The sequence below is a fragment of the Mesoplodon densirostris genome, chromosome 2 (assembly GCF_025265405.1).
Source record: "Mesoplodon densirostris isolate mMesDen1 chromosome 2, mMesDen1 primary haplotype, whole genome shotgun sequence".
Lineage (NCBI taxonomy): Eukaryota > Metazoa > Chordata > Mammalia > Artiodactyla > Ziphiidae > Mesoplodon > Mesoplodon densirostris.
Genome location: NC_082662.1, coordinates 188,037,621 through 188,059,378, shown reverse-complemented (window position 1 = coordinate 188,059,378; position 21,758 = coordinate 188,037,621). Strand labels below are relative to the sequence as shown.

Below are 21,758 nucleotides of genomic sequence, written 5' to 3'. Positions count from 1 at the left end.
TCTCCAAATACCTAGAAATTCAAGATATAATTAATTTAACATCAACACCCTTTCCAACACTGTTTATATAAAAGTCCTAAAGGATTTATTTTTCACCACTTGATTTATATGCTCGTTATTTTATAAATACAATCTTATATTCACATATAGAATAATCTCTAGCTTTGTTTTTGCATCTACAAAAGATACGGAAGGTAGATTCCATTTGTTTCATGGATCTGGAAGGCTGGCGCTTTTCTGTAACAGAACCAGTTCAAAACTATTACAAGAATGACTTGGAAAATACTCCCTCTTGAGACAGATGGCGTCCAAAGGTTGCATTATTTTAATAAAATGTGAATGTTACAGCTTTTTTATATTTAAAGTATAAAAAGCAATCTGCACATTTTAAGCCAGAGATGTGAGATCTCCAAATTCACTAGAATGACTGGTGCAATAGCTTCTGGTCAGTGAGTTCACTCCAAGCCAATGACCCAAATGTAGGAGAAAATGTACCTGTTGGCTCCATCCACACACAGCCCTCCATGGAGACACGGCCCACTGGCACACTCATCAGTGCTGAACTCACAGCCAGCACCCAGGAAGCCGGGGGCACAGTCACAGAAAGGGGCCTCCACAGCATCCTGACAGGTTGCACCACTGAGGCAGGGCTGGGACCGACATTCATCAACTTCCAATTCACAGTTTACACCTTTTAAAAAAGTCGGCACAGAAAAGAAAGGCAAAGTTTTAGCAAAGCGTTAATATTTTCGCTCTTTGGCAATGCTTTATTTAGCAAGGCTCTTGTGAAACGTGATGTTGCCCCAAATAATTTTCCTCCTTAATTGTAATTGATATTAACTTTCTGGCATGCTCATGGGACGTTCACAAAGCAGAGCAGCTGTCACTTACAAAGAACTATTGCATACAACAGCTCGTGGCTTTTTGGTCCGAGGACACAAATCGTTCTTAGGACAAAGTAATTGTTTACTGTACTTTTGTTCGAAGCCTGAAGGGGACTGGCCAATGTCTTTAGGTTATTTTTAATAGGCGTCATATTGAACAGTGGGTAAAAGCTCAGACTCCAAAGCCAAACGGCCTGAGTTGGGATCTTGGCACAGCCTCTTTTAGCTGTGTGACCTTGGGAAAGTTCCTTAACCTTTCCTTACCTCAGTTTCTTCACCTGAAAAATGGGACCAATAGTTGTAATTACCCCATAGGATAATGATTACAATTACAGTGTGTTCTTAAGTGTTTATGATAGTACCTGGTGTATACTAAGTGTTTGCTAGAGAAAAAAAAAAAGTACTTGTTCTTTCCACAAAATTTATTGTACAAATATGATGTGCAATTCTTTCCTTAAGTGTCCCTTTTGCACAGAAATATTGACATTTTCTATAGTGTTGTAAAATGCTGCTTTTAAATAGAAAATCAATTTGTGACTTAAACTCGTTGTAATTAGTGGTATTATTAGAAGCTACTTCATTTTAAGGTAACATTACATTTTTTAAAAATCTGTATTTACTCCCTTGCCCAAATAGTAGGTGAAAATTATTTTCTAAGCAAACCAAGTTTAAGATTTACAAAAATGGTCACACTGAGATAGCAAACTACTGAATCTACGATTGAATCTGCCAAAACAGTATCTGATACACAATCAAATTTTCACATAGGTTTTAAAAGACACAAAAGGGGGGCTACCTGTATTTGCCAATCTTTATTCCTGTGCCTATGACCCAGGGTAATAAATTATGTATTAAAATGATATTGAGGAGTTTTCAAATAACTCAGAGGTTTTTAGTAGTTTGATTGATACTGTGCCCTCTTTCCTGATAGAAAATACAATAGGATATTCTAACACCACCTGCCATTTACAACTGTGACTAGATTCTACAAATGCGGAAGTGAAAAGAGATGCCAGCATATTAAATTTGATTGTTTTCTGAGAGGAAAAAGAACTTAAATTTTATATCACTAAAGATGGAAAGTTGTGGAATAGTATTTGTTGCAGGTAAATTGCCTGCCATTTGAGGCTATTTCTCACCCGGTCTGTGAATGAGATTTTCCATGTCTGTTTTCATTGGTATCAGTAAGGTCAAGAGAAAGAGCACTGAACTGTCCGGTGGAGACCCGTGTTCTCATTCTGTCTATGAAACAGCTTTTCAGCAATGTTTTCGTACCTTATTTTCTGCTATGTAAAATAATACAATAACAGATACCTCTTTTTAAAATACTTTCTAAGAACATATGAAAGATAAAAATGATACATTATTTTTTTAAGTTTTATATAATTATTTTTTAAACACATGTAGCAACTGAAACTATAATGTGTTAGCACTCCGTTAAAATGACACTGTTCTATCAGGAGTAAGACAGAACTCTGCTCACCCCGAAATGATCCATCCTTGTGGGCTCCTGTGGTGCTCTCTGCGCAGACGGCAACTGGCACTTATTACACAGCTACCATGTGCACATGCAGGGTGAGGTCATGTCACGTGTGTTCTTTTATTCCATCCCAACACATTTAAGGTGAACTGACTTGCCTATGTCCCATAGTTAGTAAGTGACAGTGTCTCTGCCATTCCTGTCTCCTCCTGGTCAACCCACCTCTCCATAATACCTTCGGATTATGGCCTTTGATATTTTAGTCATCTGTATTTGTTGAAAACTATTAACATATAAAGCCAAACCAGTGGTTTAAAACTTGTTAACACTTTCCTAAATTTTATTTCATAATTCAAATAAAGTTCATATATTCATCAGTTATACACCCAGATTATTTCCTAATGCTTAAGAAATACATTATAAACCATTATTTTAAATACTGCAGCTCCATTTATAACAATGTCATTCAAATGCTTTAGCTTTAAAGTGATTCTGATGCATGTATAAGAATGTGTTTCAATAACTTAAATACAATTTCAGTTCAAACAACTATTTACTTTGGATTTATTTGATTTGTTGTATTACTCTTAATATTACTTAACAATGTGATTCTTACTGCAGCTTTTCACTGCTACTGATATGGAAAAAAAAAGTGATTTGGTCTACGTCTGCATGATGCCAAAATGGCTGGGTGAAAAGTGATAAGTACAGTTAGTCATCCAGATGTTTTTGTATTTCCAGATGCTTGGCTTCATAGGTAAAACATCTGGAAACCTAACTATGATTTTCAGTTTTCATTTGGATGTTTACTGTTACATGCATGCAGCCATTAAGTATAGACAGTTAATTGACCTTCAAAAACATACCTACACAGTGTGGTCCAGTCTATCTGGAAACATTCTTTTTATGACTAGTGTTACTATGTATGGCGCCATGTCATTATAACTCTAGGTAGCAATAGAAAATGAATGCAGTTACACTGAGTAGCACTTCTGTGGCTAATTGTCTAATGGATGGAAAATTCATAACTGTAAAATTCTTTCCCAAAGTTCATCCAGGAACCCAACCGATCCATTGGAATTGGTTTATAATTCTGTATGAAACAAAAGAAAATAGAAAGAGTTGGGGGAAGAAAACACAAATAAGGGGAACTCTGCACCAAAAGAAAAATGTACAGGGCAGGAAAAAAAAATCCTCTGATTTTATTAGCTTTGGCGACTCACTATGACTAATGCTATGCTAATATGCACAGTGGCATCTCTACATCAATACAGGTGACTAAGATGTGAGATCATGAATTCCTGGTGGTCAGGGATAGTTCCACTCTGAACTATGCAATTTTCATTAGCTGTCAAAATAAGTTCAGAAATTCCCTCACACCTAAATATTTTTAAAGATATCAATTTCAAAGAGGGATTGAAATTACACACATTTTCCTTAAGTATTAAGTAGAAAGGTAAAACCAGGCCAGTATAACTAATGAGCATAGATGTAAAAATCCTCAACAAAATACTAGCAAACAGAATACAACAACACATTAAAAGGATCATACATCATGATCAAGTGGGATTTTTCCCAGGGATGCAAGGATTCAATATATGCAAGTCAATCAGTAGGATACACCATATTAAGAAATTGAAGAATAAAAACCAAATGATCATCTCAGTAGATGCAGAAAAAGCTTTTGACAAAGTTCAACACCCATTTATGATTAAAACTCTCCAGAAATTGGGCATAGAGGGAAACTTCCCCAACATAATTAAGGCCGTATATGATAAACCCACAGCAAACATCATTCTCAATGGTGAAAAAATGAAAGCATTTCCTCTAAGATCAGGAACAAGACAATGATGTCCACTCTCACCACTATTATTCAACATAGTTTTGGAAGTCCTAGCCATGGCAACCAGAGAAGAAAAGGAAATAAAAGGAATCCAAATTGGAAAAGAAGTAGTAAAGCTGTCACTGTTTGCAGATGACATGATACTATACATAGAAAATCCTGAAGGTAACATCAGGAAAGTTCTAGAGCTAATCAATGAATTTGGTAAAGTTGCAAGATACAAAATTAATGCACAGGAATCTCTTGCATTCCTATACACAAACAACAAAAGATCAGAAAGAGAAATTAAGGAAACATTCCCATTTACCACTGCAACAAAAAGAATAAAATACCTGGGAATAAACCTACCTAGGGAGGCAAAAGACCTATACTCAGAAAACTATAAGATACTGATGAAAGAAATCAAAGACGACACAAACAGATGGAGAGCTATACCATGTTCTTGGATTGGAAGAATCAACATTGTGAAAATGACTGTACTACCCAAAGCAATGTACAGATTCAGTGCAATCCCTATCAGATTACCATTGGCATTTTTCACAGAATTAGAACAAAAAATTTTACAATTTGTATGGGAACACAAAAGACCCCAAATAGCCAAAGCAATCTTTTTTTTTTTTTTTTTTGCGGTACGCGGGCCTCTCACTGTTGTGGCCCCTCCTGCTGTGGAGCACAGGCTCCAGACGCACAGGCCCAGCAGCCATGGTTCACGGGCCCAACTCCTCCGCGGCACGTGGGATCCTCCCGGACCGGGGCACGAACCCGTGTCCCCTGCATCGGCAGGCAGACTCTCAACCACTGCGCCACAACGGAAGCCCCCAAAGCACTCTTGAGAAAGAAAAACAGAACTGGAGGAATCGAGCTCCCTGACTTCAGACTAAACTACAAAGCTACAGTAATCAAGACAGTATGGTATTGGCACAAAAACAGAAATATAGGTCAATGGAACAGGATAGAAAGCCCAGAGAGAAAACCATGAAGCTATGGTCACCTAGTCTATGACAAAGGAGGCAAGACTATACAATGGAGGAAAGACAGTCTCTTCAATACATGGTGCTAGGAAAACTGGACAGCTACATGCAAAAGAATGAAATTGGAATGCTGCCTAACACCATACACAAAAATAAACTCAAAATGGATTAAAGACCTAAATGTAAGGCCAGACACACTGAAACACTTAGATGAAAACATAGGCAGAACACTCTTTGACATAAATCGCAGCAAGATCTTTTTGGACACACCCCCTAAAGGAATGAAAATAAAAACAAAAATAAAGAAATGGGACCTAATTAAACTTAAAAGCTTTTGCACAGCAAAGGAAACCATAAACAAGAACAAAAGACAACCCTCAGAATGGGAGAAAATATTTGCAAATGAAACAACTGACAAGGGATTAATCTCCAAAATATACAAACAGCTCTAGCAGCTGAATATCAACAATACAAACAACCCAATCAAAAAATGGGCAGAAGACCTAAACAGACATTTCCCCAAAGAAGACATACAGATGGCCAAGAGGCACATGAAAAGATGCTCAACATCATTAATTATTAGAGAAATATAAACAGCAATGGTACTAGTAGCAATATTGAAGATGTTAAAATAGTGACAACCAGCATATGCATAGACTTAAATAGTTTATGAAAAAACTTTCATTAAGTCATGTCATTCTCACCAGGACCCCAAGGTTAGGTGATATTATTATGCCTAGATGTTAAAATGAGGAAACAGAAGCTCAGAACTCTTGTTATTTATCAATATCAAACCACTAGAGAACATCAAAGCTGGGCCTGGAATCCCTGTCTCCTGCTAATTCCTCATATTACAGGTTAGTACCATGTATGACCATATCTCCTCCTCACTCAGCCCTGCGCACCCTGCTCATAGCTGGGAAGGCACTAAGAGGAGGAGTCGGAGAGAGACAGAGTTTAGGATGGAGCACGTCATCCATAACTACTGCCTAAACCACAAGCCAATCATCAGAGCAAACATGACGGGAGAGACATCACCCCTTTCTAAAACATCTCTGCAGTCCTCCCCCCTTGCATTCAGCTCATTGTTATCCATACAAAAATAATAATAAATGTAGCCAGAGGACAATAGTCTCAGCTCTACACCCTGGAAGTGGTGCATCCCTGCTCCGCTCATGGTCCACTTTCTCTCTGGAGTGTTTCCTGACCCTGAGCGGCATCTTACTTTGTGCTTCCTCTGCACTCTGTTCAGAGAGAGATTGTAATTTTTGTTTACACTTCTCCTCCCTGAATAAATGTTGCCTTAGTCATCTTTATATTTCCATGGTCCAGCACCGTGTCCAGTGCCTTGCAAGGCTGTGATAAATATTTGCTGAGCAAATAGCATTTGTTTTCTTGTGCACTCATTCAACACACATTTGTCAAAAGCCAGAAACTACATTTCATCATAAAAACTATTTCAAATGGCTCTAGTCCTGCGCAAAGACCTGAACAGTGTTTAATTGCCTTTACATGACACCACAAAAGTTGGTCAGTTTAATAATTAAGAGGATATAGAAAAACAACAATTTTCCTTTGATAAAATAAAGATACAGCCTGTGAAATTCAGAATTTCTCTTTAGGCTGTTATATATTATTTTCCTTTGAGGTCTGAAAGATAATTGTTATGGGTATATTACATGGTGAGTAAAATTTGAGATATCTAAGTAGGTGCTCACAGAATCAATATTTAAGTGTTATTTAAACTGGTGTCATATATTGAGTATTTTATATAAATATGGACTATTTATTAAAAATTATTCCTGGTAAATTGATGTAAGTTCATCAAGTTTTATGTCTTAATTTTATAATTAGGATTATACTTCAGTAAAAAAACTTTCAATAGTAATGATAATAATATTATTTCTCATGAAATAAGATTATATTTTATAATATATAATACTTTTATTTTTCCCAGATTATTTTCATGACCATTAAATTACCCATTTGATTCATCATAGATGCTTCAGAGTGCTTTAGTTGATAAAAAATACATTTAGGTGGGCTTCCCTGGTGGTGCAGTGGTTGAGAGTCTGCCTGCCGATGCAGGGGACACGGGTTCGTGCCCCGCTCCGGGAAGATCCCACATGCCGCGGAGCAGCTGGGCCCGTGAGCCATGGCCGCTGAGCCTGCACGTCTGGAGCCTGTGCTCCGCAACGGGAGAGGCCACAACAGTGAGAGGCCTGCATACCGCAAAAAAAAAAAAAAAAAAAAAAAAAAAAAATACATTTAGGTATGATGGAACATCAAGAATACGTTCTAAAAAAAAAAAACAAAAAGAATAGGTTCTAATCTCCACACTGACTGAAATTCAAAATATGCCTTTAATAAATGCCACTGTAATTGCAGTGTCAGAGTTAGCTACCTCTTAGAATCAGAATGGGTGAGGACTACTGGAGAAAGCTCAGAGAAGAACATGAAGAATTATCAAAAAAAAAAAAAAAAAGCTCTGATAGGAAATTTTAAATGAGTAACCGTCATGTGATGCAGAGAAGTAGGGTAAGTTTCAGGTGTGGATGTGAAAGACGCTGCATAACGATATGGATATGGTTGATCCTAACTTCTAAGGAAGCCTGCATGGTTGCTAGAAATATTGTGGATAGACCTGTGCTGAATAATCTGGACATACCGCCAGAGGGCAGAAGAGAGCAGGCCGGGGAAGGTGTACTCTCATTTCGTTTGCGTGATCCGTGATCCTTCAGTGTTCATTTCTGTCCTAAATTTTAAAGGAAAAAAGGTGCTATTGTGATACTTCTCTTTCACTCTTTCCTCTCAAATAATAGTCCATTTATTTGGATTATTGTATTACTCTCCATTGGGCACCCTAATTCTACCTTAACCTCTCCATTCAGCATATCCTCAACATAATAAGCAAAGACATTTTGTTAAAATGCAAGTCAAGGGACTTCCCTGGTGGTCCAGTGGTAAAGAGGCCGCCTTACAATGCAGGGGATGGGGGTTCAATCCCTGGTCGGGGAACTAAGATCTTGGGGAACTAGGATACCATATGCTATGGGGCAACTAAGCCCACGTGCCACAACTACTGAGCCTGTGTGCCTCAACTAGAGCCCGTGAGCCGCAAACTATAGGGCCCACGCACTCTGGAACCCGTGCACCACAACTACAAAGCCCACATGACCTGGAGCCTGCATGCCACAACTAGAGAGAAGCCTGCACACCACAACTAGAGAGAAGCCCGTGCACCACAACGAAAGATCCCGCATGCCTCAACGAAGATCCTATGTGCTGCAACTAAGACCCAATGCAGCCAAAAATAAATTAAATATATAAATAAAATGCGAGTCAAACCATTTCAATCTTCTGCTCAAAACTCTCCAACAAGTTTGGGATTAACAGATACTCACTATTACGTATAAAATAGATAAACAACAAGGACCTATTGTATAGCACAGGGAACTATATTCAATATCTTATAATAACCTATAATAGAAAAGAAACCAATTCACTTTCTTGTACACCTGAACCTAACACAACATTGTAAATCAACTATACTTCAACAAACATTAAAAAAAAAAAAAAACTCTCCAACAACTTCCCATCTCACGTAGAGGAAGAGCCAAAGTCATTACCGTGACCTATAAGTCTCAGTAATCTGACCCTATTATGTCTCCTCTTTGTCCACTCCACTCCAATCACATAGATCTCATTGCTGCTTCTCCAACATTCCAAGGACTCTGCCTCAGGGCCTTTGCATCTGCTGTTCCTCTTCCAGGGATGCTATTCCACAAGGCATTTGCCCGACTCCCTTCCTCACCTCCCTAGAACTTTATTCTCCAGTCAACTTCTCAGTGAGGCCTTCCCTGGTCATTCTACCTAAAGTTTAATCCCTAATTCCCTCTTTTTTTGTTTTACATTTTTCCACTGAGTTTATCACCACCTACCCTACTACATATTTTTACCTACCTATTACTTATTTTATACATGTCTATCTCTTCCTTCTTGAATGTAAGGGGACTTTTTCATCACTTTTCTTATTATATTTACAGAAACAAAACAATGCCTGACACATTGCAGGGACTCAATATATACATATGTGCTTGTTCACTAAATTAATGACTGAATGAATTCAACAAACATTTATTTCTACCCATATCATTTATCTGGAACTGTTTCCAGTAATAAATAGTATATATACATATGAATACACAGTATATATAAAATAAATATATAAGTATGTAAAATAAAATATATAAAATAAAATATAAATATATTAAAATATACATATAACTACTTTGTGTTGACTCTTTTTCCTCGTCTCATAAAGTTTGTGAAATAAGAATCAAGGATGCCACATGAGAATCCACGTAATTGTCTACATCGGTGGTTCTCAAACTGTGGTCCCCAAACTAGCAGCATCAGCATCGCCTGGGAACTTGCTATAAATGCAGTTCTTGGACCCCACCTCAGATCTATTGAATCGGAAACTGTACTTTAATAGTGAGTCTGTTGCATGCTAAAGTTTGAGAACCACTGGTAGAGATTATAAATTCATTAAGCTGGAAATGGCAATTGAACTTTTAATGGATTCTCATTTTCGTATTAGAGATTTCAAGTTTTTTGTTGGTAAAGTAAGTTTGGAAATATTCCGGCTTTGATAAATGTCAGCGAGTCTTCTTCCTAGGGATGGTACACCTACTCTTCCCTTACATGCCTATACCCCTCTTCCAGGTCTGGTCCTAATGTCTTACACCTGGTCTTGCAATGGCTTTCTAACTAGTCTCCATGTGCTAACCGGTCTCCGTATACTAAGACATTTTCTTGAATATAAAGTGAATTTCTTCATATATTTTTGTTTCTGAAATAGAGGTGGATCTTACAGTCGATAAGTACATTTAATATAGTGTTTTTTCTTATTTCCCAAAAGATTATTTTTATACCAAAGATCTGTTTTACAGTTGAGGAACTAAGATATTTTCCTATACTGTTTTGCTTCACCGTGCATCCAACTGGTCTTCCCCCTGCCCTCCTGTAGCTCTATTCTTCTCATGCTGCAGGCATTTTAACGTGAAAAATGTTCATTAGTCAATCGGGCTAATTCTAACGAAGACTTCAATTACAGAATGATCCATTGCAAGTCCTTTAACTAAAAGCAGTCACATGCTCAAAGCTAATATTCTTTTCATTAAAAAAAAAGTTGGCCGCTGTTCGCTTTCAGCTGAAACGGAGTTTTTGCTTATGCAGCGCAGATTCCCGCCAGCACCTTGAGCGCCTCTGGGAGCCGGAGCCCGCTGCTGTAGCTTGTGAATCACCCGGCAGGAGGGCGCAGAGCGGAGGAGCCCCGCAGGGTGAACCCTCTCTCCAAGTGCTACCACTCTTTCCTCTCCTGCCTCCCTGTCTTTGAAAATTTATTGAGTTTTCTGGCTGTGCTGCTCAGAGGCACGCGGGCTTTTTCCTGTAAGCCGGGTTCTTTATGATCTCTCTAAATTTGGACATGGCCCGCGACAGCTCGGGCCTGCGATATAGTTTCCGGGATGCGTCAGGAGGGCCGGGGCGAGCCGGAGCCTCCGCGAACCGGTGCTGAGGGCCAAGGGCGTTCTGTCCTTTTCAGCTGCAGCTTTTTCCCTGATTCTATAGACCTTCTTTGGGTTTCTCATTAATTGGCCTGAGCTGCCATGAACACTGGCAACCACAGGACAGCGCCAAAAAAACAAGCTTCCTTGAGGGTCTAAAGGTTGGGACTGTGCAAGAAAATTTTCCAGTTAGGTTCACATAAACTTAATTTCTGGCTCCCAGCCTGGCTGTGCATTAGAACCATCAGCTAAATGTTGTTCTCGGGAGGCAGAAACGAGCACCTCTGGCTCAGAGCTCCGTGGGGAGTTGCTCCTGTGCAGTCAGGCCTGAGAACCACGGAGGAGATCCCAGATGCAGGCTACCTCACTGTGGGAGGAGACTGGTGATCAAGCCTAAACCACACCTTTCTCTCTGAACAAGCATACCCAGCTAATAATAGACCTGGTTCTTACTGCCTTCTGAGTCATTCACTGAAATGCTGTTTGCAGGTAAGTTGTATATATGTCCTTTGAAAAGCTGAAATAATAAAATGTAGCTAATTTCTTGGAAAACAAAAGGAGAACATATTTAAATAGGGAACAACACTTTTATATCAGGGTTTGGGCAAGGGAAGTGTCCTCATTGTGGACTCTCTGTGTTTTAGTGAGGAAAAGGCATTGATTCTTATTAGGCCCAGCAGGGATATGATGCAGCCACAGGATACATTAATTTATTGCACAGTGAAATGCCTTATGATGGAGTTTTACTACATTTCACATTTGGGACACACCTTTGACATCTTTTATGCCTAAATTTAAACCACTTAAAAGATTCATTACAATCCAATTAAATTAAAATGTAAACGTAAAAACACGTAGACTGTAAAACGTATTTTTCAAGCTGTGTTTCTGCAATTATAAGACTGTTTCAGAAAACTGTAGTTAAAATGGCTGAAACATTTGATCTCACATCTATTCCTTTTAGTCACCATTCAGGATATTGTATTAGGAGCAGGAAACCGAAGATATTATCTTAGTAAACTATAGTGGTTTTTAAATGTGACCTTTATAAACAGAAGCAATCCCAAACCAGCCCTACAAAAATTTACTTCTCATTTTTATTCAAAAATTAATAAAATTGATTTTGGTGGTGAGCACACTGTAGTGTATACAAAAGTAGAAATATAATGCTGTTTCTATGAAACATATAATGTTAAAAATCAACAGCACCTCAATAAAAACATTTTTTAAACTTAATAATTGAAATCAATTGCTATAACTCAATTAAAAGAATGGATATGATATATGGCATATGAACAAGGCTTTTTTTCATGTAGAAGTACTGTTCTATAAGCTCCTTTAGTATGCCCCATAACTTTTAGCATAGTATTGGTAATTCAGAGGCACTCAACAAAATAATTTTCCACTTGACACAAGCATTCTACCATCATAAAATAGGCATAAAGTAAAAGAGAAAGTAAAATCTAGTTTAATATCTGTTCATTATACATCAGTTTCATTACTAGGAAGGGTGCCCAGAAAGATAAGGAAGAATTAATTAGAACAATTCACTAACAGTTTATTAAGCCACCATTATTCACTGCGCTGAATACTCTTTTTAATTCACTAACTTAATATAATAAACACCCCCAAAGTATTGATGAATTAAAGAACAAATATAAGAAGTGACTTCTTTCAAAACTAACACTTTAGTGGGAGGAGACAAAAACACAGATCTCTCAAGAAGAGGAGAGAATACAGGAAGTTCTTTAATAGAGGTGCAAACTACTATGGAAGTAATAAATAACCATAATTACTACATAGCTACTAGTAAGTCAGAAATACTTCTTGAGTTGGGTGGTGAACTGAGGATTGAAAGTAAAGAAGAACTTCACAGAGTAGATATTGTGAATCGAGGAAGGGCCTTCCAGAAGGATGGAAGCCACTAGAATAAAGAGTGAAGATGCCTTGAGGAAATAGAATGCTTTGGTGGAATGGTGGGTGGAGATATGACCCATAAGTAAGGGACAAATTATGGAGGGGTTTTAGGGAGAGATTAAACTTGGTCTCTATGTAGTGGGGAGCTCTCAAGGTCCTTCAGAAGGGAACAGCACAGCCAGGTCTATTTTAGAAGGATTATTTTGGAGGCATTGTTCAGAACCAGTTGGGGAAGATAAGAGTCTGGAGAATGTACTGTGCTTCACACAAGAGATCTGACGGCATGAGGCAAGGCACTGGTAACAGAGTGGATGAGCTCAATTTGGGAGACCTCCTGGATGTCAAAACAACAGAATTTGAAGATTAGCTGTAGGTGAAGGTCAAGGGAGAGGGAGAAAATTTTATATCAGAGCCACTAGGGATATGTCTACTTTGTAAAATAGACATTTCTAGAATCTGTAATATTAGCAAAATGATCCTGGAGGGATCTGGTACAAATTTTGAAGGGGAATATTTTTTAAATAATTAGATTACTTAGCATACTTGGAAAAAGAATGACAAGACCAAGAAGTAAGTGTCAAAGGGTTGGGAAAAGGCAAGTTGAAAGCCAAATACCCCAGGAGGCTACAAAAGTGGCACGAACTAAGGGAAAAAGAGGCATAACAGGAGAATGATGTCACAGAGCTAGTAGTTAGGAAGCCCAGGAAAGTGGTGAGCAGAAGTTAGAACGAACATGAGAAAGCAAAGAGCCCTTAGAGTAGATGGAAAATCCAGAGTAAAACAGTGTAAGGAAGATGGTTGGCATGAAAAACTGACCTAAATGGGCAGCTGACTCAGAAGAATGGCGGGAGGGGGGAGGAATGCAGACCGAGCATGAGGATAATGAACAGCACGTAGCCTTGTAATGGATGAGCTGCTTGTTACTCTATTATTAAATCAACATCAGCAGAAACTTTGTGAATAGTTATGAGGGACTATTACTTGCTATTTCCAAGAGATTCAACAAGAAGTGACTTCTTTATGAGTAAACTCATGACTTATCTCATCCGCTATGCTCCGTCAGCCTTGCTATCCTTGGTGTGTTTATCACACTTCGACACTAGGAACCCATCCACCCATATCCATCCTGTGGCCTGCCCCCACCAGGCTGCGGTGGCAGGAGAGGGCACATGTTAGGTTAGCTAGGACGAAGGGCATCTGCTCTGCCGGGGAGCCTGTACTGCCCGGACCCGGAAGGCTAGGTCCTGCAGAGCCCACTAATTCTAGGCTAAATCTATGTTTTAAACAGTGTAGGACTCCATTTAAAACAACGACAGTGACAGTACACAAATGCTTAAGCTCAGTGGATTTTTAGTAGTTTAGGAAGCTTTCTATCTGTTGATGAGTTCCTGTCAAGGCCATTTTCATAAGCAGTTGGATGGGACATAATAGGTCACTTCTGCTTCTGTCACATTAAAGAGAAAGCTAATTACATCATCTGGGATTCGAGTGGAATCACACTTACCGGAGTAATCGTGGGGACAGATGCAAGTGTACCGTCCTATCTCGTTGAGGCATGTGGCCTCGTTCTTGCAGGGGTCTGACACACACTCGTCCACTTCCAAGTCGCAGTGCCTGCCTTGATAGCCTGGGACACAGAAGCAGGAGTAGCCATTGATTCCGTCTTGGCACACAGCACCGTTGTGGCAGGGGCTGGATGCACACTCATCGTGGTCCAGCTCACAGAATCTTCCAGAATATCCAGCAGGGCAGATGCACACAGGGTGCACAGGGTCCTGATGGCAAAAGCCTCCGTGTTGGCAGGAGTTGGTGCTACAGGGAGCAATGGCCGTGTTACAGTTGGTCCCACTGTACCCAGTAGGACATCTGCACAGAAACCTCCTCTGTCCTGGGATGCTCACACAAGTGGCATTTCCTGGACAGGGACTGGAGAAGCAAGGGTCTTTCTCATGGTCACAGTCTTTGTCCAAATTAATGGCCGTGCCTGAACAATGGCAACTTCCGTCTTTTGAAAAATCCTTGCATGTAGAATTGTTCTGACAAGAATTTGAGAGGCACTTGGTGTCATTTTTATTGCAAAAGGAATCTACAAGGAAATAAAAAACATCAGAATGAAGCTTACAAATAAATGGTGGACAATAAATTAAAGAAGTTTCTTCTTTCTGCTCTTCATGCATCTCAAAGAAACTCAATGAAATACAAAATTGACTGCATTCTGGTGATGAATTTGTCAAATTTGTCTAATAATGACTTTTGTCATTAATGATGATTTGTCATTTTTTTTCATATAGCTGCTAATAAGAAACAAAAATGGCTGGTTTCAGATTCTTTGCTTCTCCTGCATTTTCCTTTCTCAGGTATAAGTGCTGTTGAGCAATGGGGTGACTTGTTAAATTGTTCCATAAATCCCAAATTTTGAAATTCACATTCTCTCATGGAGAATTTTGGGGGTATACTGAGAGATGAGATACAAAATTGTCTCTGAATATACGAACTGAAACTAATATTTGAATGAATACTATACTTTGGCTTATGACTGTTTATCACAATCACCATTTATGCTCTAAAAAGAAAAGCATAGAAAAGTGAAAACATAAAAATAAAAGAAAATACCAACTATTTGTGGAAGGTCTACTCTGTACCAAGCATGTCAGGTGTTTCACAGATATTATTTATAATCCTCACAGCAACACAATATTGTGTACATCTTAAAGATGACAGATTAAGTCCCACCGCAAGGAAGCAGATGTTGTAAAGTTTATGGACCTTCAATTTTCTGAAAGCTTCTCTGTTCTAGGGATACATTTTTAAAATTCTAATTGGAATGATAACCTGCAAGAAAGCAAAAATTCTATGATTCTTTTCCAAATTCATTGGCTATCTGCATGTGTACAAAGTTTCCCTGAATTTACGCACATTATGATCACAGAGAATCTTTATGATTTGGCAACTCAATTGTATCAGCTCACAAAACACTGTCTTTTGCATGTGGATTTATCTAATACATCATTCTCTTATTTTTACTTCCTGTCTCACAATATTACTCACTAATATAATAGTGGGTAAGAGTACAGGCTTATAATTTCAAAAATTACAAAATGAATAGTTTGCTCTTATGAGACATAAATCAACTACTGTCAGAAGAAAATAGCATGTAAACTTTGGTAAATAGGTATAATGATAAATCTCTTCCATCTCTTCCTGCAGAAAGAGGTTTTTTTTTTTAAACATCTTTATTGGAGTATAATTGCTTTACAATTTTGGGTTAGATTCTGCTGTATAACAAAGTGAATCAGCTATACGTACACATATATCCCTATATCCCCTCCCTCTTGCATCTCCCTCCTTCCCACACTTCCTATCCCACCCCTCCTATCCCACCCCTCTAGGTGGTCACAAAGCACCGAGCTGATCTCCCTGTTCTATGCAACTGCTTCCCGCTAGCTATCTATTTTACATTTTGTAGTGTATATATGTCCGTGCCACTCTCTCACTTCATCCCAGCTTACCCTTCCCCCTCCCCATCTCCTCAAGTCCATTCTCTATGTCTGCGTCTTTATTCCTGTCCTGCCCTTAGGTTCTTCAGAACCATTTTTATTTTTTTTTAGATTCCATATATATGCGTTAGCATACAGTACTTGTTTTTCTCTTTCTGACTTACTTCACTCTGTATGACAGACTCTAAGTCCATCCACCTCACTACAAATAACTCAAGTTCGTTTCTTTTTATGGCTGAGTAATATTCCATTGTATATATGTGCCACATCTTCTTTATCCATTCATCTGTTGATGGACACTTAGGTTGCTTCCAGCTCCGGGCTATTGTAAATAGGGCTGCAATGAACATTGTAGTACATCACTCTTTTTGAATTATGGTTTTCTCAGGGTATATGCCCAGTAGTGGGATTGCTGGGTCATATGGTAGTTCCATTTTTAGTTTTTTAAGGAACCTCCATACTGTTCTCCATAGTGGCTGTATCAATTTACATTCCCACCAACAGTGCAAGAGGGTTCCCTTTTCTCCAAACCCTTTCCAGCATTTATTGTTTGTAGATTTTTTGATGATGGCCATTCTGACTGGTGTGAGATGATATCTCATTGTAGTTTTGATTTGCATTTCTCTAATGATTAATGATGTGGAGCATTCTTTCATGTGTTTGTTGGCAATCTGTATATCTTCTTTAGAGAAATGTCTATTTAGGTCTTCTGCCCATTTTTGGATTGGGTTGTTTGTTTTTTTGCTATTGAGCTGCATGAGCTGCTTGTAAATTTTGGAGATTAATCCTTTGTCAGTTGCTTCATTTGCAAATATTTTCTCTCCTTCTGAGGGTTGTCTTTTCATCTTATTTATGTTTTCCTTTGCTGTGCAAAAGCTTTTAAGTTTCATTAGGTCCCATTTTTTTATTTTTGTTTTTACTTCCATTTCTCTAGGAGGTGGGTCAAAAAGGATCTTGCTGTGATTTATGTCATAGAGTCTTCTGTCTATGTTTTCCTCTAAGTGTTTTATAGTGTCTGGCCTTACATTTAGGTCGTTAATCCATTTTGAGTTTAGAGTAGTTGTTCTTTTTAATGTAGTCTGGCCACCAACTGGGTGATGAGAAGATGGAGAAGATAATGCTTGACACAAGAGAGAGAAGATTTTCACAATTATCTTCCGTGGAGTCTTTCTGGCAGCCGACAGTTTTCCTCCAGTGCCTGAGCACAGAAGATTAACATATGCTTATATGTTATCAGGAGGGTTGATCTGAGAGCAAACTTTTTCTAGTCCCTATGGAAAAACTCAACTAATCATCCTTTCATCCTTTTTTTTTTTTTTTTTTTTTTTTGCGGTACGCGGGCCTCTCACCGCTGTGGCCTCTCCCGCTGCGGAGCACAGGCCCCGGACGCGCAGGCCCAGCGGCCATGGTCCATGGGCCCAGCCGCTCCGCGGCACATGGGATCCCCCCGGACCAGGGCACGAACCCGTATCCCCTGCATCGGCAGGCGGACTCTCAACCACTGCGCCACCAGGGAGGCCCTCCTTTCATCCTTTTACTATAGTTTTTTTTTTTTTTTTTCAGGTGCTGGTTTTCCAATCCCATCTTCAAATGTATGACTGGCTTCTAGTTGTTCGTGTCTTAGCTACAATGTCACTTCCTGAGAAAAGCTTTCTCTGAACTCCTTTTCTAAACCTTTATTGTTTTGCTTTCTAATACATATGAAATGTTCTTACTTCTTTGTGTGTATGTTTGTTTTCTGTTTTCCTCATTACAATCTTAGCTCCATGGAGGAAAGGGGAAGACCTTGTCTCTGGTATTTCCTGGGTCTATAACATTACCTGTCACATTGTAGGTGTTCAGTACATACTTACTAGAAGAAAGGGGAGAAATATCACCACAGAAACATGGAAGGAAGAGTGCTGTGTGATCACAGGGCCCAGGGCAAATGTACCAGGGAACACCTCACTGAAGAAAAGGTACTTGAGATGTCTTTTTAAATGAATGCAAGTGAAGGAAGGGTATTATTTTCAGAAGAAAGAAAAAAAAACATGAGAGGTACTGGCATTCTCTGCCAATAGTATGAAAAGTATGAGGGTGTAGGGCAGAGAATAGGGAGGAAAAATGAAGAGATATTTAATAGTTCAAACATTTGGGAGTACTTAAAGTTCTTGTGTCCAAACTGAAAAAAGATAATCAAATATTACAAGTCTGCTCTCTTAACTCCCACCATCAAGGGCCTATTAGGAAATTATGTTTTTGATTTTGTTCTGTTTTGTTTCATTTTGTTAGTGGTAATGGTGATGGTTTTTTCCTTCTTCAAAAATCAAGTATCTTCATTTAAGCCATGAATTGAAGCATTTGTGTGGAAAAACACACAGCAAAGAAATTAGCATTTATATCCAAGGCCCTTACAGTACAATTTTAAAAATAAATTTCTAACAACATTTGTGTAAAACATTTTACAGATGCAAAACTAAGTTTTATAAGGAATAAGTCATTTGCACAGGGTCATAGAGAGGTGGGATTTGAACCTCTGGTTTCTCTGATTCCAAAGTCTATTTCTTTTTACTGCATTATTTTAGAAGTTAGGATAATTTGGATAGAGTTTCCTACTTAACCATGGTGATATTCACATAACTGTTACTTCTGCTGCCTTCCAAACCCCATGAAAGACCTAAAGGAATGGCAAATAAGCACAATGAAAAATGCTCAACATCATTGGGGAAACAGAAATTTAAAACAGTATGACTACACACGCATTTGAACAGCTAAATGACAAAGATTGACAATACCAAGTGTTGGGAATGTGGAGAAAATGGAACTCTCCTTCATGCCCTCTTTATTATAACAGATCTTTCTTGTCTATGTATTAATAATTGTATTAGTCTTTCAAATAGTGGACTTTGTAGAGTTTGTTTATACTATCTTTTCTGCCCTATACATTTCCACTTTTGCCTTATTTTCTTAATTTTTCTGTCTTTGGATTTAACTTGCTGTTTACTTTTTCAGATTTTTTCTAATTTATTAAGTTAAGACTAAATGTTTTTTCTCTAAAAACACAGCTTTACTGTGTTGCTTACAATTTCTTTTCATTATATTCAAACTGTTTTCTGATTGCCATTGTGAGTTCTTCTTTGCCCCATGGAAAATCTACAAGAATCAATTAGATCAAGTTTGTTAATTGTGTTATTTAGAGCTTCTATAACAGTACTCATTTTTTTCTACTTTTTCTCTGTTGAGATTGATGCATTAAAACCTCCCATAGTGATTATAAATTTTCTATTTCTCTTTTTAGTTCTGACAATTTTCACTTTTATATTCTGAAGCAATGTTTTTATGTTCATAGAAATTCCGAATGGTTACATCATCCTGCTGGTTTGACCCCAGTGTATTCATAAAATATCCTTTTTTGTCCTTAATAGTGCATCATACCTTAAAAGACTACTTTTATCATTATTAATATTGCTATATCAGTTACATACATTGCCGGGGGAAATTCAAAATGGTGTAGCCACTTTGGAAAACAGTTTTGAAGTGTCTTATAAATTTAAACATACATTGACCATGTAACCCAGCAATCCCACACCTAGGTATTTCCCCCAAGAGAAATGAAAACATAATGCCCATAAAAAAAGTTGCTTGCAAAATTCTTAACAACCTTATTCATAATGTCCAACACTGGAAAAAACCCAAATGTTCATCAACTGGTAAATAAATTTTAATATATCATATGTTGGACTACTACTGAGGAATATAAAGAAACAAATTACGAATCCACAGAATAACATGAAGGAATCTCTGAAGTATTATGTTAAGTGAAAAAGCCAGACCTGCTGTATGATTCCATTTTTATGACATTCCAGAGAAGGCACAATTATAACACTGGAAGCAGTTCAGTGGTCACCAGGGAATGGAAGTGGTTGAAGGGACTTAATGCAAAGGGGCATAAAGGAATTTTCATGGAAACATTCTGTATGGTGATTGTGCTGGTAGTTACTGATCATATGCATTTGCCACTTAAAAGTGGTGAATTTTATTGTATGTAAATTATACCTCAATAAATCAGACCCCCCCCCAAATCTTAAAATAATACAGAAAGGAATAAGTCATCATAAACTTACAAGAGCCAGGACAGAGGTTGAGGAGGTAGACAGCCATAAATACACATACACATACACACTGGAAGTGGGTGAGTAGTACTAGTCGTAGGAAGCCAGAAGGAGCAGACACCATGCCAGCAGTGGGAGAATCCCAGAACCAGGCCAGTTTATGCCACAGAACCCCAGACAGGTTCAGGAATTAGGTGTTCCAGGTACTTCTGAAATTATCGTGCAAGTGGGGCTGAAAAAAGGAAGGTTGTTTGGAAAACTCATTGAAAGCAGTTAGATGCTCATATTCCATCTCTCACACTAGGAAACTGCAAGTCCGTTTCTCCCATGAAGGGAGATTCAGAGACACTGGTGATGCACGAGTGGCTGGGTCCAGTCTGAAGAGGGAATTAGGTGGATGTCTATACAGAATTGTGAGGCACTCCCCAACCTCATTTCCAATTCATTTCTAAAAATGCCAGAAACCAGGTTTATACTCCAAGCAGGAAACAGTTATATCTCTTGGCCAGCCTGAGTGAAAATACTTTCAGATACTGATATGGGATGTCATCCATTGAAATGACCCAACCTGATCACTCTAGAATAAATCCTAATAAGCTGGCAGACCCTAGAACATAAAGAGCTTTCAAATAGCTCTTTAATAAGAGCTATATACAAAATGTACAGAAGCATATAGGGCATAGTTAACCTTTAATTATACTTTAAATTATACTCTAAAAAATAATGATAAATGAACATTTTTGTATTCACTAATCAACTTAAGAAACAATAGCACTTCCTTATTATATATGAACAGATTGTATGAGATTTCCAGACATTTGAGGAAAACCTCTAACTAAGATCAAACACAAAGACCAAAACACACATTTTTTTTAAAAAAAAGGAACTTGGAAGAGACAAAGACAGTGTAGAGAGAGGACCAAAACTTATGTAAATTTGAGAATTATTATTTTTAAAGAGTCAAGAAAAGATACAGCAGCAATGAAACGACTAGAAGGGTTATAAAGATAAACTTCTAGAAAACAAGAGATCTTTGAGATTAAAAATACAAGTAGCAGAAATTTAAAAATTCAGTTGAGTGATTGAAAGTTAATGCTGAGAAAAATCTCCCCCACCTCACCCCCACAAAAGAATTATGAAGAGATTGGAAATAGGAGGTAGAAAAAACAGGGAACTAGAAGATCAGTCAAGGAGGAATTTCAAAATGAGACACCAAAGAAAACTGGGAGGAGGTGAGGGGGACAAGGAGAGGAGGGGGAAGAAACTTAAAGTTATGACAGAATATAAAGAATGTTCCTATCATTAAAAATAAGTAAGTTTACAGATTTAAAGTTTCTATGACGTGCCCCAGAAAATGAATAAAAAAAAAAATCCACAGCAATGCACATCATTTCCCTAAGGTGGAACAGGAAACAGTTCATTCACAAAGTATCAGAAATCGGAATAGCATTTGATTAATCAACAGAAACACTGGAAACTAGGGGACATTAGAACAATGCCTTAAA

At 38.1% G+C, this 21,758-nt stretch overlaps 1 protein-coding gene across 1 annotated transcript in view; it reads right to left on the bottom strand.

Annotated features, from left to right (window-relative positions):
• Positions 1-21,758, bottom strand: part of CRB1 (crumbs cell polarity complex component 1) — a 247,645-nt gene that overhangs the window by 125,058 nt on the left and 100,829 nt on the right. Inside the window, 2 exon segments of the mRNA XM_060088676.1 lie at positions 496-691; positions 14,170-14,751. Of these exon segments, the coding sequence (XP_059944659.1) occupies positions 496-691; positions 14,170-14,751 (778 nt within the window).